A 23,996-nucleotide genomic window follows, 5' to 3' on the forward strand; every position below is an offset into this window, starting at 1 on the left:
AGAACAATCATGACAACAACATTTTAAGGTTGAATCGATTATACAATGCTAATATGCCAATATGCCATGCCAATATGAGCTATCAGTAATACTGATGCCAAAAGCACCCAAGAGTGCTGCGCTTTCCATCAGCTCAGAAAAGCAATGGACTAGAACGACCCACTGCATTAAAGAAATCAGCGATTTGGCACAAGCATGTGTTTCATCACACTTAAATAATTCACTAAGAGTTTGGCCCTTCTGCTGAATGAATACCAAATGTAGCACATTTTGAGGCAAGATAAACTATGTTAAGAGAGATTCTAAATCTTTCCTGCCACCTCAGCATTGCTGAGTTGGAGTAAGAAAACATATTGAATTTAAAGAGTGACAGGTTTAAAAAAAAAAAAAATTCTAAAAAAGCAAAAGAAAGAACTACATATCATGGTGGCCCAGGACCCTACTAAATCTCTGTATGGAGTATTTTGTTGGGGTTTTTTTTGTTTTTGTTTGTTGAGTCAGGCTAAGTCCAATATACAGTACATTAGGTGGACAAAAGTATTGGGACAGCTGAATTTTCCAGCAATTCATCCCAGAACCTTTTACCACAAAGGAGGCACACAATTGTATAGGATGTCTTTGGATACAGTAGCATTGAATTTTCCTTGAACTAAAAAATCCAACCCTGTTTCAGCATGACAATTCCCCTGTGTACAAAGCTCTATTAAGACATTTACAGGTGCAGCTCAATAAGTTAGAATGTCATTGAAAAGTTCATTTATTTCAGTAATTCAACTTAAATTGTGAAACTCGTGTATCAAACAAATTCAATGCACACAGACTGAACTAGTTTAAGTTCTTTTGGTTTTGGTTTTGGTTCTTTTAATTGTGATGATTTTGTCTCACATTTCACAAAGAATGTGAATATGGTAACATGCCATCATGCCATGCCAGCTAATTAACTCAAAACACCTGCAAAGGTTTCCTGACCCTTCAAAATGGTCTCTCAGTTTGGAAAAAAAAAATCACATGTACTAGTTATTCACAGCCTTTGCTCAATATTTTGTTGAAGTACCTTTGGCACCAATTACAGCCCTAAGTATATTTTAGTAATGATGCTTTGGGCAGATTCTCCAATTCTTTTTTGCAGAACCTCTCAAGCTCCATCAGGCGATGGGAAGCGTTGGTGCACAGCCATTTTCAGATCTCTTCAGAGATATTTAATCGGGTTCAAGTCTGGGCACTCAGGAACATTCACAGAGTTGTTTTGTAGCCACTCATTTGTGATCTTGGCTGTATGCTTAGGGTAATCGTTGCCACAGTCTGAGGTCCAAAGCGCTTTGAAGCAGGTTTTCATCAAGGATGTCTCTGTACATTGCTGCATTCATCTTTTTCTCTATGCTGACTAGTCTCTCGGTTTCTGCCTTTAAAAAACAGAAGCATTATGCTGCCACCTTCACTCTATTATGCTTCAGTGTAGGGCTGGTATCGGCCAGGTGATGAGCAGTGCCTGGTTTTCTCCAGACATGATGCTTGGCATTTAGGCGTGGTCTTCACATGGTCTGAGAGTCCTTCATGTGCTATTTGGCAAATTCCAGGTGGGCTGTCATGTGCCTTTTACTAAAGAGTGGCTTCCGTCTGGCCACTCTCCCATACAGGCCTGATTGGTGGTGTGCTGCAGAGATGGTTGTTCTTTTGGAAGGTTCTCCTCTCTCATAGAGAAACGCTGGAGCTCTTTCAGAGTGGCCATCTGGTTTTTAGTTACCTCTCTGACTATGACCCTTCTCCACGATTGCTCCGTTTGGCTGGGTTTGGACTTCATGGCTTGGTTTGTGCGCTAGCATGCACCGTTAACTTTGGAACCTTATATAGACAGGTGTGTGCCTTTCCAAATGATGTCCAATTAACTGAATTTACCACAGGTGGACTCCAATCAAGTTGTAGAAACTTCTCAAGGATGATCAGTGGAAACTGGATGCACCTGAGGTAAATTTTAAGTGTCATGGAAAAGGCTGTGAATACTTATTTTTTATTTTTTTTAATAAATTTATAAATAAGAGTTTAAACAAACTTCTTTCATGTTGTCATAATGGGGCATTGTTGGTAGAATTTTGAAGAAAATAATGAATTATACTATGTTGGAATAAGGCTGTAACATAAAGAAATGTGGAAAAAGTGAAGCGCTGTGAAGATTTTCCGGATACACTGTACATAAATTTAATAAGAGAATGTTGGACTAAGCAGTTTCATATATCGTAATCATTTTAAAAAACAACATATCATGGCTATGGCTAGATGCAAACAGAAATACAACCGTAAAAATGTGTTAGACTTGGAATGAAAAAAGCTTTTCAGCAAATAGCTGCAGAAGGATATTGATTTTAAGCAGCAGGCTTTCATCCTGTTATGTTCTCTATGCAAAAGAGTGCATTCAATAAGAGAAAAATAGTGAGAGAGAATGATGGAGATGGAGAGTGGCTGTATGTGTGTAACTGCACGCGTGTGTGTGTGTGTGTGTGTGTGTGTGTGTGTGTGTGTGTGTGTGTGTGTAAAAACTGGCAAAATCCAAACTATTTTATAAATAACCCTGTAGATAGCAGTGTAATTATAAAAGACAATCAAAAACAAAGTTTTACAAGTATTTAAAATTAAATACATTTCTTAATTTCATTTATTTCCTCATCAAAATCATCAGCTTGTAAGCTCGATCACTTAACTGCAAGTTTCTTCAAACAGGTAATTCCAAAAGTATTTGAACCTGTTCTAAAAATATAAAACTCTTCTATTAGCATTGGTTATGTATCTAAATCCTTCAAACTGGCAGTTATTACCCCCTAATCATGACACCTGACCTTGACCCAATATCCAACCTCCCCTTTATCCTCCAAGATTTTAGAAAAGGTTGTAGCACAGCAGTTATGCTCCCATCTACTTAAAAATAAATTTTTTTCAATTAATCAATCAGGATTTAAGCCTCATCATAGCACAGAGACGGCGCTAGTAAAGGTGGTACATGAACTGTTATTCGCCTCTGATCAGAGCTTTGTCTCTTTATTTGTCTTGCTCGACCTTAGTGCAGCTTTTGACACTATTGATCATAATATCCTCCTTGCTACACTAGAGAATGTTGTTGGAATAAAGTGAACAGCTCTCTCCTGGCTTAGGTCTTATTTGACTGAACGCTATCAGTTTGTTGATTTAAATGGTGAGTTCTCCACACTGAGGTAAAGTTTAGTGTTCTGCAAGGATCTGTCTTAGGCCCACTGCTTTTCTCTTTATATATGCTGCCCCTGTGTGAAATTAAACATAAACATGGTATTCGCTTCCTTTGCTATGCTGATGATACACAGTTGTATATTCCAGCAAAGCCAGATGAGAGAGATCAGCTTAAATATGTTGAGGACTGTGTAAAGGACATTAGACATTGGATGCTTGATAATTTCGGATTAGACGGAAGTACTCTTATTACATGCTTCTAGAAGTAAATTTCCCGATTGCGTAGCATCTCTGGATGGTGTTTCTGTCTCAGTGTGTACAGCAGTCAAAGACCTTGGTGTAATTATTGACCCTAGTCTTTTCTTTGAGGCTCTGTTCTTCTTTCACCTTAGGAATATTACTAAAATGTTAAATATTATGTTCAAGATGCAGAAAAACTAGTTCATGCTTTTGTTACATTTAGATTAGACTACTGTAATGCTTTACTGTCTGGGTGTGCGAGTAAGTGCATAAATAAGCTTCAGTTAGTACAGTATGCAGCAGCAAGGGTCCTTAGCAGATCTCGAAAATATGACCACATCACCCCTGTTTTAATCAGTCTACACTGCTCCCAAATAAATCTCGCAATCATTAAAAATACTACTAGTGACGTATAAAGCACTTAATGGTATCATGCCGCAGTATCTGAGTAAACTTCTGTACAGATATGATCCCCCATGCCTACTTAAAAAAAAAATGCAGGCTATTTGTTGGTACCTGAAATAATGAAGACTACAGCAGCTGGTAAATCTTTCTCTTATAAAGTCCCACATTTATGGAATAGCCTTCCAATTTGTGTTCAGGACAAAGACACAGTCTCAGTGTTCAAGTCGAGACTAAAAACATATTTATTTCGTTAGGCATTTTATCAGTAGATTTTTCTTAGGTAAAGGAGCAGATCATGGATATAGAACTTAAGTGAACTGGAATATTTGTATGCTGACATCCCCTCACTCTCACACATTCAATTGGGTTTGTTGACGGTGGTGTGGTGGGCCGTCTCTTATCCCAGAGATCCCTTATGACTGTGTTACCTTCTGGCTCTCCCTTTTATTTATGCTGCACAGTGTCCTTAACTTTCATACAACAATAAGGATACTTAATAATCCATATCCTTCTCTCCCTGTCACCCCTCTTATCTCTCTCTCTCTCTCTCTCTCTCTCTCTCTCTCTCTCTCTCTCTCTCTCTCTCTCTCTCTCTCTTTTTCTCTCTCTCTGTCCAATTAAACATGCTCCTGAGGTTTCAGTGACCACTGTCTCCTCTCCCCTTCTGGGATCTGCCCACTTCATCCTGGCCTCTGGTGTTCTCTTTGATTGGCAGTTTCTCATCAACTCCCTGGGGATCCATGAAATTACGGAGTAAGAACAGGAACATTCAGGATTTGGATTTGGACTGTAGTTAATGTCAACAGTCTGCTGCACTCAGGACTACAGTTTGCATCTGATCACCATCACTACACACCACAACATCATTTATCTGTAATAAATGGACATTTGGTGCCACCCAGATTGGTTCCATCTTGAGTCTGGTTCCTCTCAAGGTTTCTTCCTTATGCCATCTTGAGGAGTTTTTCCTTGCCACAGTCGCCACCGGCTCGCTCATTGGGGACAATCTTATAAATCTTATAAATGATAAACTTATTTATTTTTTATTACCACATTATCTGTGTAAAGCTGCTTTGATACAATGCGTATTGTTAAAAGCACTATACAAATAAAAATTAATTAAATTCAATTTAATCGAATTGCGCGCGCGTGTGTGTGTTTATGTGTTTGTGTGTGTATACAGGATTCTACTATTAATAATTTTTAGTGAGAGTACAGTAATGAAAAAGACAAATGGAATATGGGTCTCGGTTTTTCAAAGCTATTACAGTCTAATCAAGCCACGGTGACCCGGTTCAGAGATCGATTGTCAGAAGGAGCCTTCAAGGTGAATGCTCAAAAGGGGCAGATTGATCAAGGTTACTTCTTTCGTTTTTATGGAAATGAAATTAGATGGCCTTTCAAAGAATGAGAACATTGGCAGAGCAGAGTGACAAACGCGCCGCTTAACTAAATGCTCATGTCATTATTTAACAGACATGTAAAGCAGGCATCATGTAACAAACATAGCTGAATGTCTTTAAAGGTTCCAAAGCAATAAAATCAGGCTTGTGTAGTGATGCATTAAGATCAGTCATGAGCCTGTTTCGTTACTTACGAATCCTAACATACAATATCAGGTGCTACTGAAAGAGCATGTTACCCACAAGTTACCTAATAAATCACTGTAAACATAAAACTAACAAATGTTGCCAAAACCAACACTGAAAAAACAAACAAACAAAAAACAGCTACAACCTAGTATGTCATTTCTAACAATAAACCAATATGATTTATGGATTTTTTTTCTGCTTTTATGTTCTTCTCCTCTCCATTTAAGGTAACAAATGTAGCTAACAGCTACCTGCAAATTTTGAGTATAGTTAAGGCATGTTGCCTGCATGCTGCTTGCTTATTTTACTATTTTTATTTGATTAAAACTGCAGATTTTTCTAATCCCTAACCTAATCCATCATCCTTATCTACTCACTGGCCTTTATAACATGCATTACATTTTAATCATATAATGTATGCTAACTATATGATAATCTTTACTCTAAAGCATGATTATTGATTTTGTTAACTATCAAAACTAGAAAAAACTATTCGCAAACAGAACTCAGTAAAATCTTCAGTAGCATCCCTGATTAATAGTAAAGACCAAATCATTAATCTGTTTGCTGTATATAAAGTATGCAGTCTGATTTATTATTTTAGTTTTTCTTTATTTATCTACAAAGATATCATGGCTGTAGAACGTGTAGCTGCATATTTTACAGTTCTTATAGCGCTAGTGACTATTAATAACCCTAGTGACTTAAAGTAATGACATCCCTTTAATAATCAGAAATCAGAAACACTGGTTTTCCATACAGAATTAAAAAATGCTTCACATTTCACACAATATTTTGGCATCATATTTTGTGAGAGTCTAATGCTTTTAATTCATGTTGCCAAATATTTAGAAGATGAGCTTCAGTCTTCAATGTGAGATCATGAGAAAGATTGATGCAATTCCTGATTACCATTGTGACACAATAACGTTTTAAAGCTGCCATGTGATTCATTTGCTGACCTGTTGGATTCCGCCAAGGTGATAGCGATCAGAGGAGGCATGTTAGGAGCCAGTGTGGTGGGTCGAGGTATTTGGTCATTCTCCTTCCAGTCGAACTGCTCGGCTTGCCTGAATGCCAGGGGAGGCAGCTGCAGGGTTCTACTGGATAACCTGCGTACCAGAAAGCACTCGGGGCCTGGGTTGTCCTCGGCTTCCAAGGATTCCAGTGAGCCGTCGCTTACCTGGTACAAAACACACAGACATTAGGAAGGCTAAGTTTCATTTAGAACAAAGTATTCAAAAACGTTAGGAATATTTAGTACTTTGTCAGTTATGTTCAACATTTCATCCTGGTTCTTTTCCAAACTGTTAGCACAAAGTTGGAGGCACACAACTGTATAGGATGTCTTTGAATGTGGTAGCATAATATTTTCCCCTCAATTGAACCAGGAGATTCAAACCTATTCTAGCATGTAAATTCCCCTGTGAACAAAGCCAGCCCCATGAATATGGTTTACATATTTATTCATTATTTTCTATTTATTCGTCATGATCTTTTCATTTAACTTTACCTTAAAAAAGTCACAATCTTGAGAGATCCCCTGGCAAGGCTGGGATGCAATGCTGACATGAATATGATATTTGCTATTTCATTATGCATGGAGCACTTGAATAGCTGCAGATACTCAACATCAAATCTAGACCATCCCCCTTTGCAAATACGAACTGAAATAGGTGGCAGAAAAGAACCAGGACACTGACGTGAAATGATATGCAATTTTTTTCTCACGCACATGACTGACACATAATGTAAGGATTTGATAGGCCTACATTGTGTTTACTTCTGTAGATCATGTGCCATGAGGGACATTGGTGTTTGTGCAGCACATCTCTTAGACTGCCTCCCACAGGGCCAGTTTCATGTTGCGGAGAGACATGGCGAAGCTGCTTGAAGCGAGCAGGGGAGCCAAATCACTGCGCCGCACATCTCCCTAAACTCTCATTTCATTACTAATAGCATAAACTAATAACATGCATAAACTAAAATCTGCTAAAGGCACACACCTTTCTGACTGAAAAGATTCTTTCTTGTCCATACATACCCTCTAATAGTGTGATTAGTCTTTTCCTTGTCTAATTATCCGTCTGTTTCAGCAATCAGAATGCACAAATAACTGAAAATAATTTTTAAAAAGTGCTCATTACTTTGCAATCATATCCATTTGTTTTCCATTTCACAAAGACTCGAGATTGCACAATTATTTATATGATGTGACTGAGTCATGCTTTGAAAGCGTTGGGAAATAATGCACTAAGGGGGTCATTTGTAGTCAGCGCACACTCTCACACCCAGGGAACATAAAAATGTGGCCATGTGACCATGCAGAAGAAAAAAAAATGAGAGGGAATCTCAGTCAGCTGACTACCTTACATAAACTGGTACAATAAAACATAAAGATAATACAACAAGATTAACAAACAAAAGGTTAGACAAGCTTAAACCATTTTAATCCTATTCTTACACAAGCTTAACGACTCAGCCTTTCAGTGATGCTTTTTACAAAGCTTGAGTGCACAATGTTTTGATTATTAATTCCAGTTAATGATCAGAAATCCTGCAGCTACAGTCATAGCAGAGATTTCATACAAATATTTCTTCACTACATAATGATAAACACTCGCATAGGAAACTATAATGCCGGTAGATATGCAGGTCTAGATTATGTGTTGTATGGACTGAAGTGTTGGTACATTCTAGTGCCTTTGCTACATAGCGGGTTTATTTTTAGATATAATTTTATAGCTGGCAATAATGCTGCACTGTGTGTAACACGGTGACCTTACGGAGGTGAAAAGACTTGATGAAAACATAATACTTGGCAAACAGTTTCATATGTCACCTAGTTTTACTCTTCAGATTGTGGTGTATGTGGTGAACAAGCCATCAATCAGTCATTTAAGTGCTGTCTGGATACACACCTATTGCATTTAGTAAATAAATCTAAACAGGATATACTGTTTTTACAAAACAAAAAAAAAAGGTTTTCCAAAGTGTTATATTCTTTAATACCACAATAATTTGCCAGTGAGTAATATATACATTTTTACCCTCTTATCTGTTTAACTACCAATTAAAGTTCTCCAAAGCAATTTAGTACCTGTTATCATTTGCATTTCAGCAAGTATTATGTATATAAAAAGGCAGGAAGTGGATATAAGTGCCGATCAATTGAATTTTATGCATAATGAAGAAACAAGGACGACGGCCTTTCCCTCTATTGTTTAGGCTTTGCACTAGATTTCAAAGCATGGCTGTGGGGATTTTCTTATTCGGCCATGTTATTAGTGAGGTGATGCATTGATGTCAGCCAAAAAGCCCTGGCCTAGTTGATGATCCAGTTCTTAGGTTTCCTCATCTGTTTCTCTTCCTCAATCATCTTTGAAGAATGATTGCATCCTTCCAAACAATTAAGCTGTAAAGAGATTATGCATGTTTTTGTGAAATAGTAATTTTAGTTATGCTATTGCCATTTCTTTCTTTCTCTGATGTCCTTCATTAGTAGTTATTAGTTTTAAAAAAAAGTGTTTAACTAGGTCATGACAAATATGCTTTCTTTTAAATAAGCAGAGCATTTAAAATGTATACTGTGCAAAAGTTTCAGGGAGATATAAAAAATAAAATGCTGTAATGTAAAAATACTTACGCTGTAACGTAAAAAGAAGTGGTAGTAGTTAAATTTTTCAATTAATAAATAAAAAATTTAATAAAAAAAAGAAAGATCAATAATCAATCATAATCTACTTTTTACTTTTCTTTCGGCTTCTCCCATCAGGGGTCGCCACAACGGACCGCATGTTTGATTTGGTTTGGTTTTTACACTGGATGCCCTTCCTAACGCAACCCTTCCCATTTATCCAGGCTTGGGACCGGCTCTAAGAGTGGCTGGGGTCGGTTCCCTGACCGGGGATCGAACCCGAGCCACAGCGTTGAGAGCGCCGCATCCTAACCACTAGACCACCAGGGACTAATAATCAATCATAATCATAATCAATTAATAAAGATTTTTTTGTGACCACGCTTGGCCAAGAATTCTACTAAGTACAATAACTTGGCAGGTAGGTTGTTCCAAGCAACACAAATCAGTGCCTTAAATCCTTCTGTCTCTTCATGTAATCCCAGACAGTCTTGATGATGTAGAGATCAAGGTTCTGTGGGGGACAACCTTCACTTCTTTGTTCTTCTCTATGCTGAAAGTAGTTCTTAACAACATTGGCTGTATGTTGTTGGTCGTTGCCCTGATGGAGAATTAATTTGGGTTTAATCAGACGCCTCCCAGATACTAGTGCATGATAGAGAAGTATTTGCCTGCATTTCTTCAACATTAATCTTGACCAAATATCCAACTACATTTGCAGAAATGCAGCCTGCTAATCTTTCGCAAACAACTTTCCACCTGCTACAGCCAAATATAAAACATTTTGACTAATCAGCCCAGAGCACCTGCTGACATTTTTTTTTTTTTGCATTAAAGTTCGTATGTTTTCGAGTAAAGACGCTTAGACTTGTTTTCACGCCAAAGGTATGAAGGTCATGAAGACCACGTCTGGCCAAACATTTCTAGACAGTAAATCGGCGTTCCGGGGGCCCACTGGTTTTGCTACATCTTCCAGGGTCAAAAGAAAGTAAGCATGATTTTGTCAAATGTATTGCATATTGCAAGTTTTCTAGGCCAACCACTGTGTCCATGGTTGTTAACATTGCCTGTTGTTTTGTGTTTCTTCAGAATAACTTGAACTGCACTTGAACTGAATCTTAAAACTCCAATCTGAAATCTTTGCCTACAAGAGAACTTGCTGATGGCGTATACCTTGTTTTTTCTTGATTTTATGCAAGTGTACAAAGTGTGCAATTGTAAGAATTGAAAGCCAGAGGGTAGTCACACCAAATATTGATTTGATTAAGAATCTTTTTTTCTTACCTCACTTTGTAAATAATTAACAATAACCAAAAATAATAATAAAAAAATATTATATTATATATATTATTCATTCATTTTCTCCCGCTTAATCCGTAATTCGGGTCGCGGGGGCAGCAGTCTAAGCAGGAACTATATAAAGAATGCTTTATATATATATATATATATAAAGCATTCTTACATTACAGCATTTCTTTTCACCTACCTAAAACTATTGCACAGTACTGTATCATTTATTGGGCAAAGAGTTGCCAACACACCTGGTAAGACCGTGAAAAACGGCAGTAAAGCAAGCAGTGGAGGTGTGAAGTGGCACTTTATGTTCTGATCTATACTGATTTTGCATTCGATTGGATTTTGCTTTACATGTATCACCTACTGAGCCTAGTGGATCTGTAACATGATAAGCAAGACTGTGATTCCACCAACAATAACTTGATATGAGACAATGTATATTGTTAAAAGCACTATACAAATAAAAATTAATTGAATTGAATAGGCTAATGCAACCTGCCCCCCCCCCCCCCCCCCCCCCCGAACCAGAACCTGAGCACTTTAATAGTGTATATTGGTTGGTTTATAGTTAATGGTGAGTTAGTGCTTTTTGTCCCTTGTGGTAATACAGTCTAAATCGGTTCAATATCTATCAGTGGTTATCACCACAGCCAGAGTTTACGTAGTCCACATGAGCATGCAACTGACAAACACTGTCCACTGAGAAAAAGACTGAATGTTTTTCATCCCAAGAGCCAGGACACAAGGCAATATTGTTTCCATGTGCATTCTCCTGAAAAAAAAAATGATACCATATCCTTTTTTTCTTAATTGAATCCCACATGTTTACTCAAGCTCCCTCCTTGATCATTTGTATTTGACAACCCTATCCATTATCAAACTCTCTGTGGATGAATGGTAGAACATACCTCTGTTGTACAATGTTCTTTAATGAGAAGACATTGACTAATGCTTTCGCTTCCTATTGATTTAAATGCTTCAGACTGCTCATTTGTGGCCATTATAGATGGCTAAAGGAAATCACTTTCTTCTACAAAACACCTCAATATCTACTGTCCAAGATTATTTCCATTTACAGTCTACATTGTCCTGATCCCTATAGGTTAAAACCAAATTATAACTGGAAAAAACATCAAGGGGTCACCTGAAAATGCTTTAATGTCAGAATGTGTGCATTCATATGCATCATCTTGGTTATGAATCAGAAACCACGCACATGAGTTTGAATAAGTGAAAATATGTAATTAGAGAGCAAAATGAAAGTAATGCTGCACCTGCTGCCCTAGTGGTGATTATTGATACTTTGAGCTAGGTCATTTGAACTGGCAGACTCAGCTAAGTTGAATTTATGGGAGCTCTTAAGTAGGTCATGCTCATCGTCTCCCTCAGCTATGTAACAGGGTTATTTTACCTTGGGGACACACAAGTATTGGTTTGTTTTTTTGAACTGCAGGTCAGGGAGAAAATAAGAAATCCTGTTTTGAGCAACTGAAAGGTACATTAAAGAAAAAAATCTAATACCTTATTCATAAAGCAGCCAAGTAGCATAAATATGTATCCATTCAGGTAACTATAAACACATTAACGTGACACTCAATCACACCTTTTAGTTTCTGTATGTAAATATATAAATAGCTTCATTTTACCTAACGTGTAAAACAAATCAATTTTTATAAACATTCTGCCCAAAAAAATACATGTTTTTGTGATTGCTATTTAAACGGTATTTAAACATTTTCTGGACAGGTTTACAAAGATTAGTATAAAGATTGCAGCGATTTCCACCAGATAAAAGCCCAGAAAAAAGCCTAGTTGTTTCTAAAAATCATAACGCATTTTTATTATTTTTTTTAAATATATATATATTAACCTTGGATTAACCTTGGATGAACAGATTGAATTTTGTACAAGAGAAAATCACTTTGACGCTACCAATACATACCAAAATAAAATCACAGGGAAACGCTACAATTTGTAAGTATTACTGTGTATATTGTCAAACTAATGGTATCCTGATGGGTTTATTATAAATTGGGACATATGGACACTAAATAGAGATTTCAGATATTTTAGGCACACAAATTCCATCCAACAGTTAGAAGAAAAACACAATGGCCATGCAATCTTCACAGTCAAACACTGACAACAAAATGGGTCAAACTGTACAACTCTCTAAATGTGGCACTGTCCCTTTTTTAACAATGCTACCTCTGCATCGAGTCAGTTCATGAAAAATACCACAGACACAAAATGAAAGACTACGAAAACTCACAGAGCATCAAAGGTGTAGCACAATAATCAAGATTGCAGGTGAAAATAGTAGCATAAAGCTTTCAGAACGTTCACACATCCAGCTTACTCGCTTGTGGAAACAAATACATTCTGAACTTAATACTCAAGGAGAGTATTTTGCCCTTTAAACCTTTGTGAACTTAAAACACTTTAATAACGCAAGATGTCAATGAGCAGAAATGGAAGTAAAGTACAAATACTTTGTTACTGTACTTAAATAGATTTTTCTGGTATCAGTACTTTACCTCACTATTTATTTTTTGGACAACTTTCTATTTTCGCTCATTAATTTTTTTTACACAAATATCTGTACTTTCTACTTCTTACATTTTCAAAACTTTAGTTTTAATCTATTTGGTGATTTTTTTTATTTTCATTGTGTGCAATTTATAGCCCATCAACCTATTTCTACTCATTGTACAGCTTTTTTTTTAACTTACCACTGGTGTGTAATTTCCTGGCTATTATGCACCACAGACGTAGGCTAGCCTACGAAGCTAACAACAAGCAAAGCAGAAGGCAAATAGAAGTATAGGGCTAATGTGGTTGAGACAGAGGGTGTCAGCGATGTAAGCATGACTGAGAAGAGAGACATTCTTGATCACCTGATCATCATTATCTTTTCTCTGCTAATGTTCTATATGGTGGATGTTCAGCCTGGATACATTCATTAGGTAACAAAATCTAAAATTATTTTTGTATTACTATATTGATATGATGTGAGGTCCAGTTACCAGCATCACACTAAAACAGCTAGTAGTAATGGTTACATTTTACTTAAAGTACATGTCAGAACCCAGACTTCTTTACTTTAACTTGAGTAAAAAAGTGGTCAGTACTTCACCTTTTACCAAAGTCTTTTAAAACATAAGTATCTGTGCTTCTACTTGAGTGAAGAATGTGTATACTTTTGCCATCTCTGCCAATGAGTGACCCACTGGTGTTCTTATTGTGGTGGACCAACAATGCAGGGTAGTATGTTTCAAACAGAGGCTGAAAAGTCACTCCAAAGTATTATGGAAGCACTTGATTTCCAGATACTCTTTTCCAATTATGCTGCATTTAAAACTCACACAGAGCTCTTCTGACTGATGTACAGCACCAGACAGGCTGCTGGGAGGCTGAATAAATATTTACAAATATACAATAAGAAATGTTCAACACCTAGTAATTCCTTTTTCATTCTTTTTTATTCTTTTTCATAATGGGATGTAAGCAATCCATACCTGCAGCAGTCTTATCAATTTGTGGACACATCTATGTGGGATCAATGTGGGAATAAGGGAACATGTCAACAGTCCTTAGTATGTCCTGAGAATAGGAGGAATTGGACAAGCCTCAGATATTTACAGTGGATTCACCTTGCAAATGTTGTCACAGCTACGGACTGCCATGTCTGCCTTGAGCACAAGCATAAAGGAACAGTGACACCTTTATTAAAACCATTTCTAACATTTTCCTGATTTGTCCTTGACTGCACTGTTTTGTTCTATGAGGCTGGTGCTCTTAGGCAGGGGGAGAAAATAAAGAAATCTTAATATTTCGTTTGCATTTTGATCACCTTTGCAGTCTGAGATGGTAATCCAAGTGTGATCAAAATGTGATTTGGTGTTTTTGAACACTTTGGACCCAACTCAACACTTTTTGCCAAGAATCAGAAATCATCTGTTCCCACTCTGTTGGAGGGTTGAGGTGGTAAATCTTCTGTATTGTCCCTGTCTTTATACATCAAAGTCCACTTTCCGTGAAAAGTGGACTTCGTGAAAGGTCCTTCTTACTTTCAGGTCACATGTAGGTGGGATGTAATATGAGAACATTTTCTGATTATACAAAGTGTCTGATTTGCCAAATGCTGTAAATGTAAGTGACCCACTGTGGGGCATTCTTCTCAGTATATACTAAACTTTATTTATAACTAGATGTCTAATCATCCACTCAGCTTTCTTTAATTACCCTTCTGCCCATGCTTTAATTTAAAGGGAGAAACCCTTTGGACACTTAGGGCATGGCTCGTAGTCCTTGGGCTTGCCAATGCAGATATTTGGACAGCTGGATGGCATCTGCCACATGCATTGTACTCACTGTGCTGTGTCATCAAAGGTGAAGAGCCAGTCCACTTCATCCATCACCAGCTTTTGTGGAGACCAAGGTTAAAACCACATGCAAGTTTTTTTATTTGTGCCCAATTTTATGTAGCACTGTAAAGCATCTGCATTGCATTTTATTTTTCAGATGAGGCCAGTGTCACTGTCTATCCAAACAAGTCATAACCTAATGCTCTAAAACTGCTAAGAAGCAATGCTTGTGATGGCCAGATGCTGCATACACACATTGCAAATATTACAAGAATATAAGACAGTTTCTGCCTTTAATATAGAAGGATAATATTTGACAAAACAATTTATGACACAATTATTCACAACCTCTAGAAAGCATTTTCCCATCAATATTAAAGGGTCATCGTTGACTTACTTTATTATTATTTAAATGATGCGAGAACACGTCTATTTTTCCTCCTGTGATACAGTGTGATCCAGTATACAATAAATTTTGGTTAAAAAATCTGTAGTATATTGGGGCCACCAGATCTTGTATACATCCTCCATTATCAGCAAGCTCTCTGCTCTAAGTTGTGCATTACATCATAGACTAGACATTTTAAATGAAAATCTGTCGTTCTCTGGCAAGATGCTACACTGAAATGGTTTTATCTTTTAAATCAGCAGTCCATACCTATAAAATGGACGGTAAAAAAAATTGTCCAATGTTTACAAAAACAATGTTTTCACAGGGCCAATATATCACTTTGTTACACATTTCCCTGTTAAGACCTTTTATTATATAAAGCTACATTTTGTGTCCTTCAGGTCCCATTTATAGGGGGGTTTTGATAGATATCAGTATACCAATATTGACTTGACTGTGAACTGCATACGAACTTAGTATCTGACTGCATGTAACAACATATTACTGAATTCATTATTTTACCAATGTACACTTACCAAGCTTCTAATTAGGAATGCTATCTCATTGTGGGGCCTCCCTTTGCCATCAAAACTCTCCATGGTATAGATTAAAAAATATTAAAGCCATTCCTTTAAGATCCCGGTCCATGCTGACATGATTGATTTATGTAACTCCTGCAGATTTTCTAAGTAGTTGTGGTATGTAAACATTCTTGTTTTACCACATCCCAAAGGTGTTCTAATGGATTCAAATTTGTTTGACTGTTTAGGCCACTGAAGAACACTAAACTCATTGTCACATTCATGAAACTGGTTTGAAATGATTTTTGCTTTTTGACATGGTGTGTCAAGCCAGATATAGCCAGTAGAAGATGAGTAATTTGTGGCCATTAAGGGATGCACATGGTCATCACCAATACTCAAAAGAGCTATGACATTACACCAATGATTGACTGGTATTATTAGGCTTAATATGTGCCAAGAATACATTCCCCACAACAATACACCACTTTCATCAGCCGGGAAGGATGCTTGGGTCCATGAAAACATGCTGTTGGTAAATATTGCCCCTACCATCAATGTGTGTCAAGAATTTTTGAGATAATCAAACCAGGCTACATTTTTCTGGTCCTCAACTGTTCAGGTTTAGTGAGCCTGTGCCCTCTGCATCTTTAGCTTTCTGTTTTCAGCTGTCAAAGGTGAAACCTCTTCTGCTGTTGTAGCCCATTCGCTTCAAGGTTCAGCCTGTGGTGCATTCTGAGATGCATAGCTGCTCATCAGAATTGTACAGATTTCCTTTCTGTCAGCTTGCCTTTCTGTCAGCTTGAACCAGTCTGATAATTCTCAGTTGACCTCTCTTATTAACAAGAAAAAAAAAATACGATCAACAACTGACACCAACAAACATGGCAAAATTATAAATTACTAAGATAAAATTTTTCCCAATTCTGATGAATGAAGTAATATATTTGCATGATTTTATGAACCGCACTACTGCCACTGATTGGATGATAACTGTATAGATGACAGGTGTTCCCAATGAAGTGCTCTGTTTGTGTATTCTATATTGTTATTGGTAGCTACATCAATAAAATAAAGCTTTGTGTATTGTATATATAAATAAAATGATAAAATACAGTGTCTATAACTGTAGAAAACAGTTTATCTATCAGTTAACTGCAGAAAACAGTTTATCTATCATAAAAAAGGCCAGTAAGAGTGTTTTGAAAAACCGTATAGGTGGAATATATCATATTGATTTTTATTCTTCATGATAGTTTACTCCCTTACTCTATTTGTGTATTGGATTCATCACAAATTACAACAGGAAATCAGAATGACTATTCTAAATTCCATTAAACAATTTAACCCCTGTGTTTATATAATTCACCAGTACCATTCCTCATACACAGTACAAAAGACAGACATGGACATAAACTGATTATGGTTCTACCATCTGTTACAATCTAATATGAAAATGTTATGACTGCTCAGAACAATGCTGCCTTCAAAGCTCCTTTACGTGCAGTTTCTGCAATAATAAAGAGTGCTATTCTTCTAAAGAAAATATATTTTTTATTGTGTAATTTTCCAACATTTAATATTACAGTATTATCCTTTGACCCTGAAACCTGAATGAATTTAAATTATAGTACTATACTGATTTACTGGTAGAAAAAAATAATAACTGATGCATAAATCATGCAAATTTATGCATAGTTGGAGCAGGAAGTGAAGCAAATATCATAAAAACTTCCATCATCCCAGACCGGGCACCCAGAAGCAGAAGCATTGGATCTTGGTAACATCAGATCAGTAGCCTTTGAAAACAATGCCCTAAGGTGTTATAGAATATGTACAGCCAAGATCAAATAGTGGACCAAGGAATTTAAAGCTTCTGATCTCACAGCGGAAGATCTGGGCTAAAAACTAGGAAAAAACAGAAAAAACAGGAAGCTACAAAATGGCTGAGCAATGGTAGCAACATTAGCTTCTGTGAAAGAGAGAAGGTAAGCACTGCAGGGATGCAGGGAGTATGGCCTGTTGACGCAGCGTCTCGTTCCCTCAGGGAACTAGGGTTACATACAAAACCTAGAGACGTTCCCTTTCAGGAACTCGAGCTGCGTCGCTTTGGGAACAAGTGTCCAATCACACCATACTGAGCAGTCCCTGCCTAGTGTGTCTGAGTACCACCAGTGTGCAGGACAGGGGAGCCAGGAGTGGCTCTGATGTCGAGGGTGTAGAACCTGATGAAGGTCAAAGGGGTGGACCAGCCCGCAGCATTACATATGTCCTGAAGAGAAACTCCCGCGGATGAGGTCGTAGAGGCCACCATACTCAGGGTGGAATGAGCCTTAACTCCGAAAAGAGTGGGAAGACCAGAGGACTCAAAAGATGAGGAAATGGCATCCACTATCCATCTGCTGAGAGTCTGCTTGTTAGCAGGAAAACCTTTCCTTTGAGGGCCAACTGCTGTTTTGACTTTCTCCACGGACTCGTCCGGTGGAGATATGTATCCAGTGCTTGCACTGGACACAGTCGATTTTGCTTCTCCTGGTGGGGGGCTAGGAAACCAGGAGGGCAGAATGCCTGCAGTACCACAGATCGTGAGGGAGCCATAGGCACCTTAGATACATACCCATGTTTAGGGTAGAGAAAGCTAGAGGTAGGGTAGAGAAAGCTAGAGGTAAACTCCAGAAGAGCCGGGGCTACGGAAGGAGCCTGTAGGTCCCCGACTCTTTTAAGGGAGGATATCGCTAGAAGAAAGGCGGTCTTTACCGACAGGTACCTAAGGGCCACCTCGGGCAAAGGCTCGAAGGGGGGCTCAAATAGAGCCGCCAACACAAAGACCTAATCCCACACAGGCTCTCTGGGTCGTATCCCGGTCCTCAGCCTCCGGTGCCGTGTAGGAAACATGTCACGAGAGGGTGCGGCAAGCAGCCCAAGAGAGCAACGGGAGGTACTGCTGGAAAACCGCCAACTGCTTTGCTGACTCCTGAAACCTGTCGACAACCACGTCAACCACGTCAACCACGTCGCCGCACAGGCCAGAAGTAACTATCAGGGGATTTAGCAGAAAAGCCCTGTCTGATGCCTTTCTGTGGTTACTAAAGCTGGAATCAACCGACCTACGGCCCGCACCAGTTCCCTGGTGGCCCTAAGGGTTAGGTCGGCAGCACGACATAACACCTTAATATCATCAGCCCCAGAGCTGAAACCCTCGTCCGACTCTTGCAGCAGGTCGGCCTGGTATGCCTGCAACACACTCATCGTGTGGAGGCAACCTGCTGCCTGACCTACTGCCGCAAAAGCCTTGCCTACTAAGGGCAAAGTGTCTTTCAACGGCCTAGTAGGCAATACCGGAGCCTTCGGCGACGCAACACCTGGGGAGTGATAGCCAGCTAGCGCCTTATCGACCCTTGGCATCTCCCCATGGCCGCACTCCTTTAACCCAACTATGTTCATATACAGGTTTGCGGGGAAAAGGCACGGGCCACATATGGTGTCTCCCAGGACCTAGACACCGCGGTGTACAGGTTGTGAAAAAAACGGTAGGCCCCGGCGCAGAGGCTGTGACGTGGGAGGCAGGAAGAAGAAATGCACGCGCCAGGAGAAGAAATCACTGAAGTGTGTGCTTCCCCCGGGAAGCAGGGAAGGCTGGAGGGGACTCATCTGCCTCTATAGCATCTGCTAGGTCGGGGCACGACGTTTGGCGGCCAGCGTGGGACCTGGGCGAAGAGCGCTCCCCGGGAAGCGGAGAGTGTGTATAGCCATACAGCTACAGCATGAGCAATCATCTTCCTTGAGAGCCGATTGAGCATGCTCCACACTAAAGCAAACAACACAAAACTCATGCAAAAATTTTGTTTGCTCTGAGCCATTGCTTGCACAGATTCACACACAAAGCGCTTATCTGAACAAACAGAAGCTAATGTTGCTACCATCACACAGCCATTTTGTAGCTTCCTGGTTTACATGACATCGCCCACCGATGACATTACAACTTGCCTATTGCCTGGATTTCACACGTAATTCAGAGCGTGGACAACGTGAGGCGTTCCAAAAGTGTTTTGATGCAGCTCGAGTTCCTGAAAGGGCACTATTGTGCATTCCCTGTTGCCAAAAACACTGTAAATGCTGTAAATGTAAATGCAACAGAAAGCCATATCTGAGTTGTCACACAATGCTCAGATACACAAGTTCTTCATCTGTCTGGGATGTTACTATTTGTAGTTTAATTAGGAATGTTGCACCTCACACCATGTAATTGCTCTGCACCTGTTAGCCATACCAAAAAGGCTTCCTTTAATTTATTCTCTTAAGTGTTCTCCCTGCAAATAAGATTATTCTTACACCAAATAATTCCTAGCAAAAGCGTGAGTATGAAAAGAAAAAATAATATTAGCATATCAATTAAATTTATATTAGGTGCCAGTGCATATTAACAGTGATGCTTTTGCAGTTAAGAATGTGCCCAGGTCAAGACCTGCATGCAGTGAGGGTTTTTCAAGCGCTATGTAGATGTGATTGCCATCTGGCAGGTTACCGGCCCTATGAGTGCTTTGGGAGCACCAGGGTAAAGGAAATGATTGCACAGGCACACTTGAAAGGAAGTCAAAAGGCCCCTACCAACATTAAGTATGATTTGATGAACACTATGGCTACATCCTGGGCAAGTATACAGTATACATTCACCTTTGTCTGAATATTGCTTAAAGGCACTGCATTACTGCTGCTAACAGTACATCCTTGTTTAAAAAATAGCTAATGGTTAAAGTATGCTACAGTCATTAAGAACAATAGATCTTAGGACAAACTAAAAAGGCCACAGGATGGGGCAATGTGAACTTTGTAAAACCTAGAGAAAGTGCTTTCTGAGCAAAGTAGGTTTGTGGCACACCTCTAAATAATGCACACGAGAAGAAGGTAAAATTTCACGAGAGGAACCAGACAGTCAGCTTGTCTATAGGCTGTGGTGGTGAGATACACAAAGCACATTATTGTACAGATGAAAATTAATACCCCAACCCAAACGTGTGTAGTCATCAAAAGCACATCTCCCAAATGCCTAGAGCATGCTCTACTACAATGCATGTCCTGTGGTGTGCTGTTACAGATCTTCAAAACCACAATGGGGATATTTGCCATCACTCAATAAACACCCTCTGGCAAACACACCATTCTGTGCCATCTGATACACACCCAATTTTGCTCAGGGGAAGGCATCATATGGCCACTTGCAGGCAACTTGGCCACAGAATCTGTAAAGAATCATCAGTGGGTGAATATCACCAGTACATTTCATTTTGAGAACACTTCACAGTGGTTGTAGTTGGTATTCAAGAGGCTGAGAGTGTCTTGCATGAAGCAGTCATCCATTCAGTGCTTCTTAAATCTTGGAAACATTTCAGAGATTTTCACTGCAAAAAGCAATGATTCTCAAAATAAGATCCAGACACCCTGCAATGATCCACCAAGCATAAACAGAATTCAGTTTGAACTCCGGACTGGACACATGTTTAAATGGGCAAATCTTATTAAATATGGAGTCTTCTAAATAATGTCAGTTTCATCAAATTCTGTTCTGTCTGTGTAATGTTCCAACAAATAGCCAATTGCACAAATGATCATCAAATAAACATATAATGAGAAAGACTGTGATTTTATGCAGCTATAGGTGTCACCAGCCTTAGAGAAATGCAGAACCCCTGGCCTAAAGCATATCCCCAATCATTTGAAATTTGATATGTGAATGAAAGGGCATTATTGTGGTCACTAAAAATTCAGATTGGAAAAGCATATTGATTCTTTCCAGAAAGTGAGCTGTAATCTGATTGGTAATCACTGTTAATTCTTATCCCAAAAAAATCTACCTGTGGTATAGAGCAGCATTCCCCAACCTTTTTTGCACCACAGACCGGTTTAATGTCAGACAATATTTTTACAGACCGGCCTTTAAGGTGTGACGGATAAATACAACAAAATAAAATTATACTACCGGCATTAAAAAAAATTATATTTTATAAATATAAAAATAAACGTGAATCCACTGTGTTGTTTTTTGTTCATTTTGCTAACTTTGGGGTTTAAATTTAGCGGTAATGTATTATGTGTTAGCGGCCGGAGCAGCCCCTTTTAAGAAGGTAGCAGATGAAGGTAAGACATGTGACCGAGGAATCTTCACATGCATCAAGAGTGAGTCATAGACAGATGTGGTGGAGAGAATCCGGTAATTTTCCAAATTAAAACATCGTTCAGAATCAGATAAAAAAATAAAACGGAAATATTGGTATGTGTTATGTATTCTTTCTGTGCGGCCTGGTACCAAGTGACCCACGGACAGGTGCCGGTCCGCATCCCGGGGGTTGGGGACCACTGATCTAGAGACTTCATATTGGACCATGCAACAGCATTACAACATTTAGGTTACATTTGTTGCTAGTACAGTTGTGTAAACTATTTAAATAAAAGTAATAGTTCTTTTGGCTTATTCTGTGTCTAGCTGGACAAAGATGCTAAAAAAAAAAAAAACAGCTTCTCAAATTAGATCTGGTTTGCATTATTTGCTCAGGAGATAATTTTCCATTAATGGTCGGGGAACAGTGGTTAGCAAATTGTGCATAGAACTAGATGAGGTATTCTTAGTAATTGCATACTTACAAAAGAGTCTGTCACAGCTTATAATAACTATCTTTATACTGAATGACTAACCTTATCTTCAATTAGCATTCATGTTATTTAATCCGCAGACAGTTATTTAAATGTCATACAATCATGTGATGACTGCAACAGCAATTATACAATTCTAGATTGGATCATACAAATGAGAAAAGGCTGTCAGACATCTACAGTACATAAAATGTACCTCACATTTTACATACATTGTCAAAACACTCACAGTACACCTGAAACAACGGGCTGTGGCCATTTCATTTAACAGAATCACACTGGAAATGCAGAAAAGCTTTTAACAGAGACATGAGAGGAAAACAGCTGATTAAAAAAAGAAAATGCTGAGCCGCATTAATGCTTATTATCAAAATGCAGTCAACTGAGCAAGCAGACACAACTTCAAGCTTGCTAATGAGTTGCAATTGTTCCTTACAAATACAGACTTCTGTCCTGACAATAAGCAATCTAAAACATAGCCAATCTATGGTGCCCAGAAAGTGCAAAGCACATTAACAAATCAGAAAACTAATTTTACATATGAACAAGAAACAAAGTTATAAGATGTCATACTTTCTGTATATCTTGAATGACAGGTGTCTCGTCCAATGATCAGTAAGAGTTCCATTCACAAACTATACCTACCTTTTTCGGGTTGTCTGAATTGTCGTTGTGTTTTCAAATTTGTTATTTTGTTTTTGAATTTGTTATTTTGTTTTCGGATTTGTTAGTGTTTTCTAATTTGTTAATTTGTTTTCTGATTTGATAATGTGTTTTGCACTTCTCAGCCACCATACCAATCCCTTAAACTTTCAGAAATTACCACATTTGAGACATGACATATTTGACATTTGAGGCATGTACATATTAACAAATAAGCTTTTTTTTGCGCTATGTACCATCATTTTCAAATATCATAAAGATTTTTTTACAAGATCTAATCAATGACCCTGGAACAGTACAAGGCCAACACTGCCATCCGCACCACTGCACCACACCATTTTCCAGTCATTGCTGTGGCAAAATAGAAGTTGTTCTGAAAGTTAGGCAGGAAGTAACAGACATGTCTCAGCTGATAAAATTATGATTCTGGAACTAAGACCATGCAGCATGGAAGCTCATTTCCTGTAAACTTCTGTGGCAAGCTTTCTTGCCTGTTCCTTGTCTGAGGAGTGCAAGTATTTCTATGTCTATAGCTACTTCTCGTAGGTTCTTCTAGGCTGATAATGATCCAGCAGTTAAACAGACATGCTCAATTCCAGCCTCAGCAGGGTCGGGATCAGCCTTTGTCAGCTTGCAAGTACCACTGACAGACTTAAAACTAGCCTCCCTCGATACAGCAGCTGCCTGAGGATTTTATCAAGGAGACTGTGACTGTTCTCAAATGATCTCTGGCATGTACTCTAAGTAGAATGATGGATCATGATGAGGCCAGCTTAAGGGCTTTTTATGCCAGGAAATACTGCTGCATGTAAATTCCTAGTATACTGGCTTAGAATAAAGGTCCCATACACCCTTAGATGGACACTACAGAACCTGCAGAATAACAAAAACTTTGGTTGCTGTGCCTAGTATGAGAACTATGAACAAACTACTATTTGAACCACTCATTAGTCATATAATCCTCAGGTCTATAGTTTCTCAGTCACAGAAAAAAAAAAAAACCCACATGGGATCGGCCATTTATACAAGGATTGTTCCACT

At 38.5% G+C, this 23,996-nt stretch overlaps 1 protein-coding gene across 2 annotated transcripts in view; it reads right to left on the reverse strand.

The window, feature by feature from the left end:
• LOC310741456 (3',5'-cyclic-AMP phosphodiesterase 4D-like) overlaps positions 1-23,996 on the reverse strand; it is a 200,805-nt gene that overhangs the window by 151,165 nt on the left and 25,644 nt on the right. For both annotated transcript variants that reach the window (XM_083569316.1, XM_083569314.1), the window contains exon 3: positions 6,395-6,615. In XM_083569316.1, the coding sequence (XP_083425442.1) occupies positions 6,395-6,615 (221 nt within the window). The remainder of the gene's footprint in view (positions 1-6,394; positions 6,616-23,996) is intronic.

Source organism: Silurus aristotelis, assembly GCF_946808225.1.
Source record: "Silurus aristotelis genome assembly, chromosome: 18".
Lineage (NCBI taxonomy): Eukaryota > Metazoa > Chordata > Actinopteri > Siluriformes > Siluridae > Silurus > Silurus aristotelis.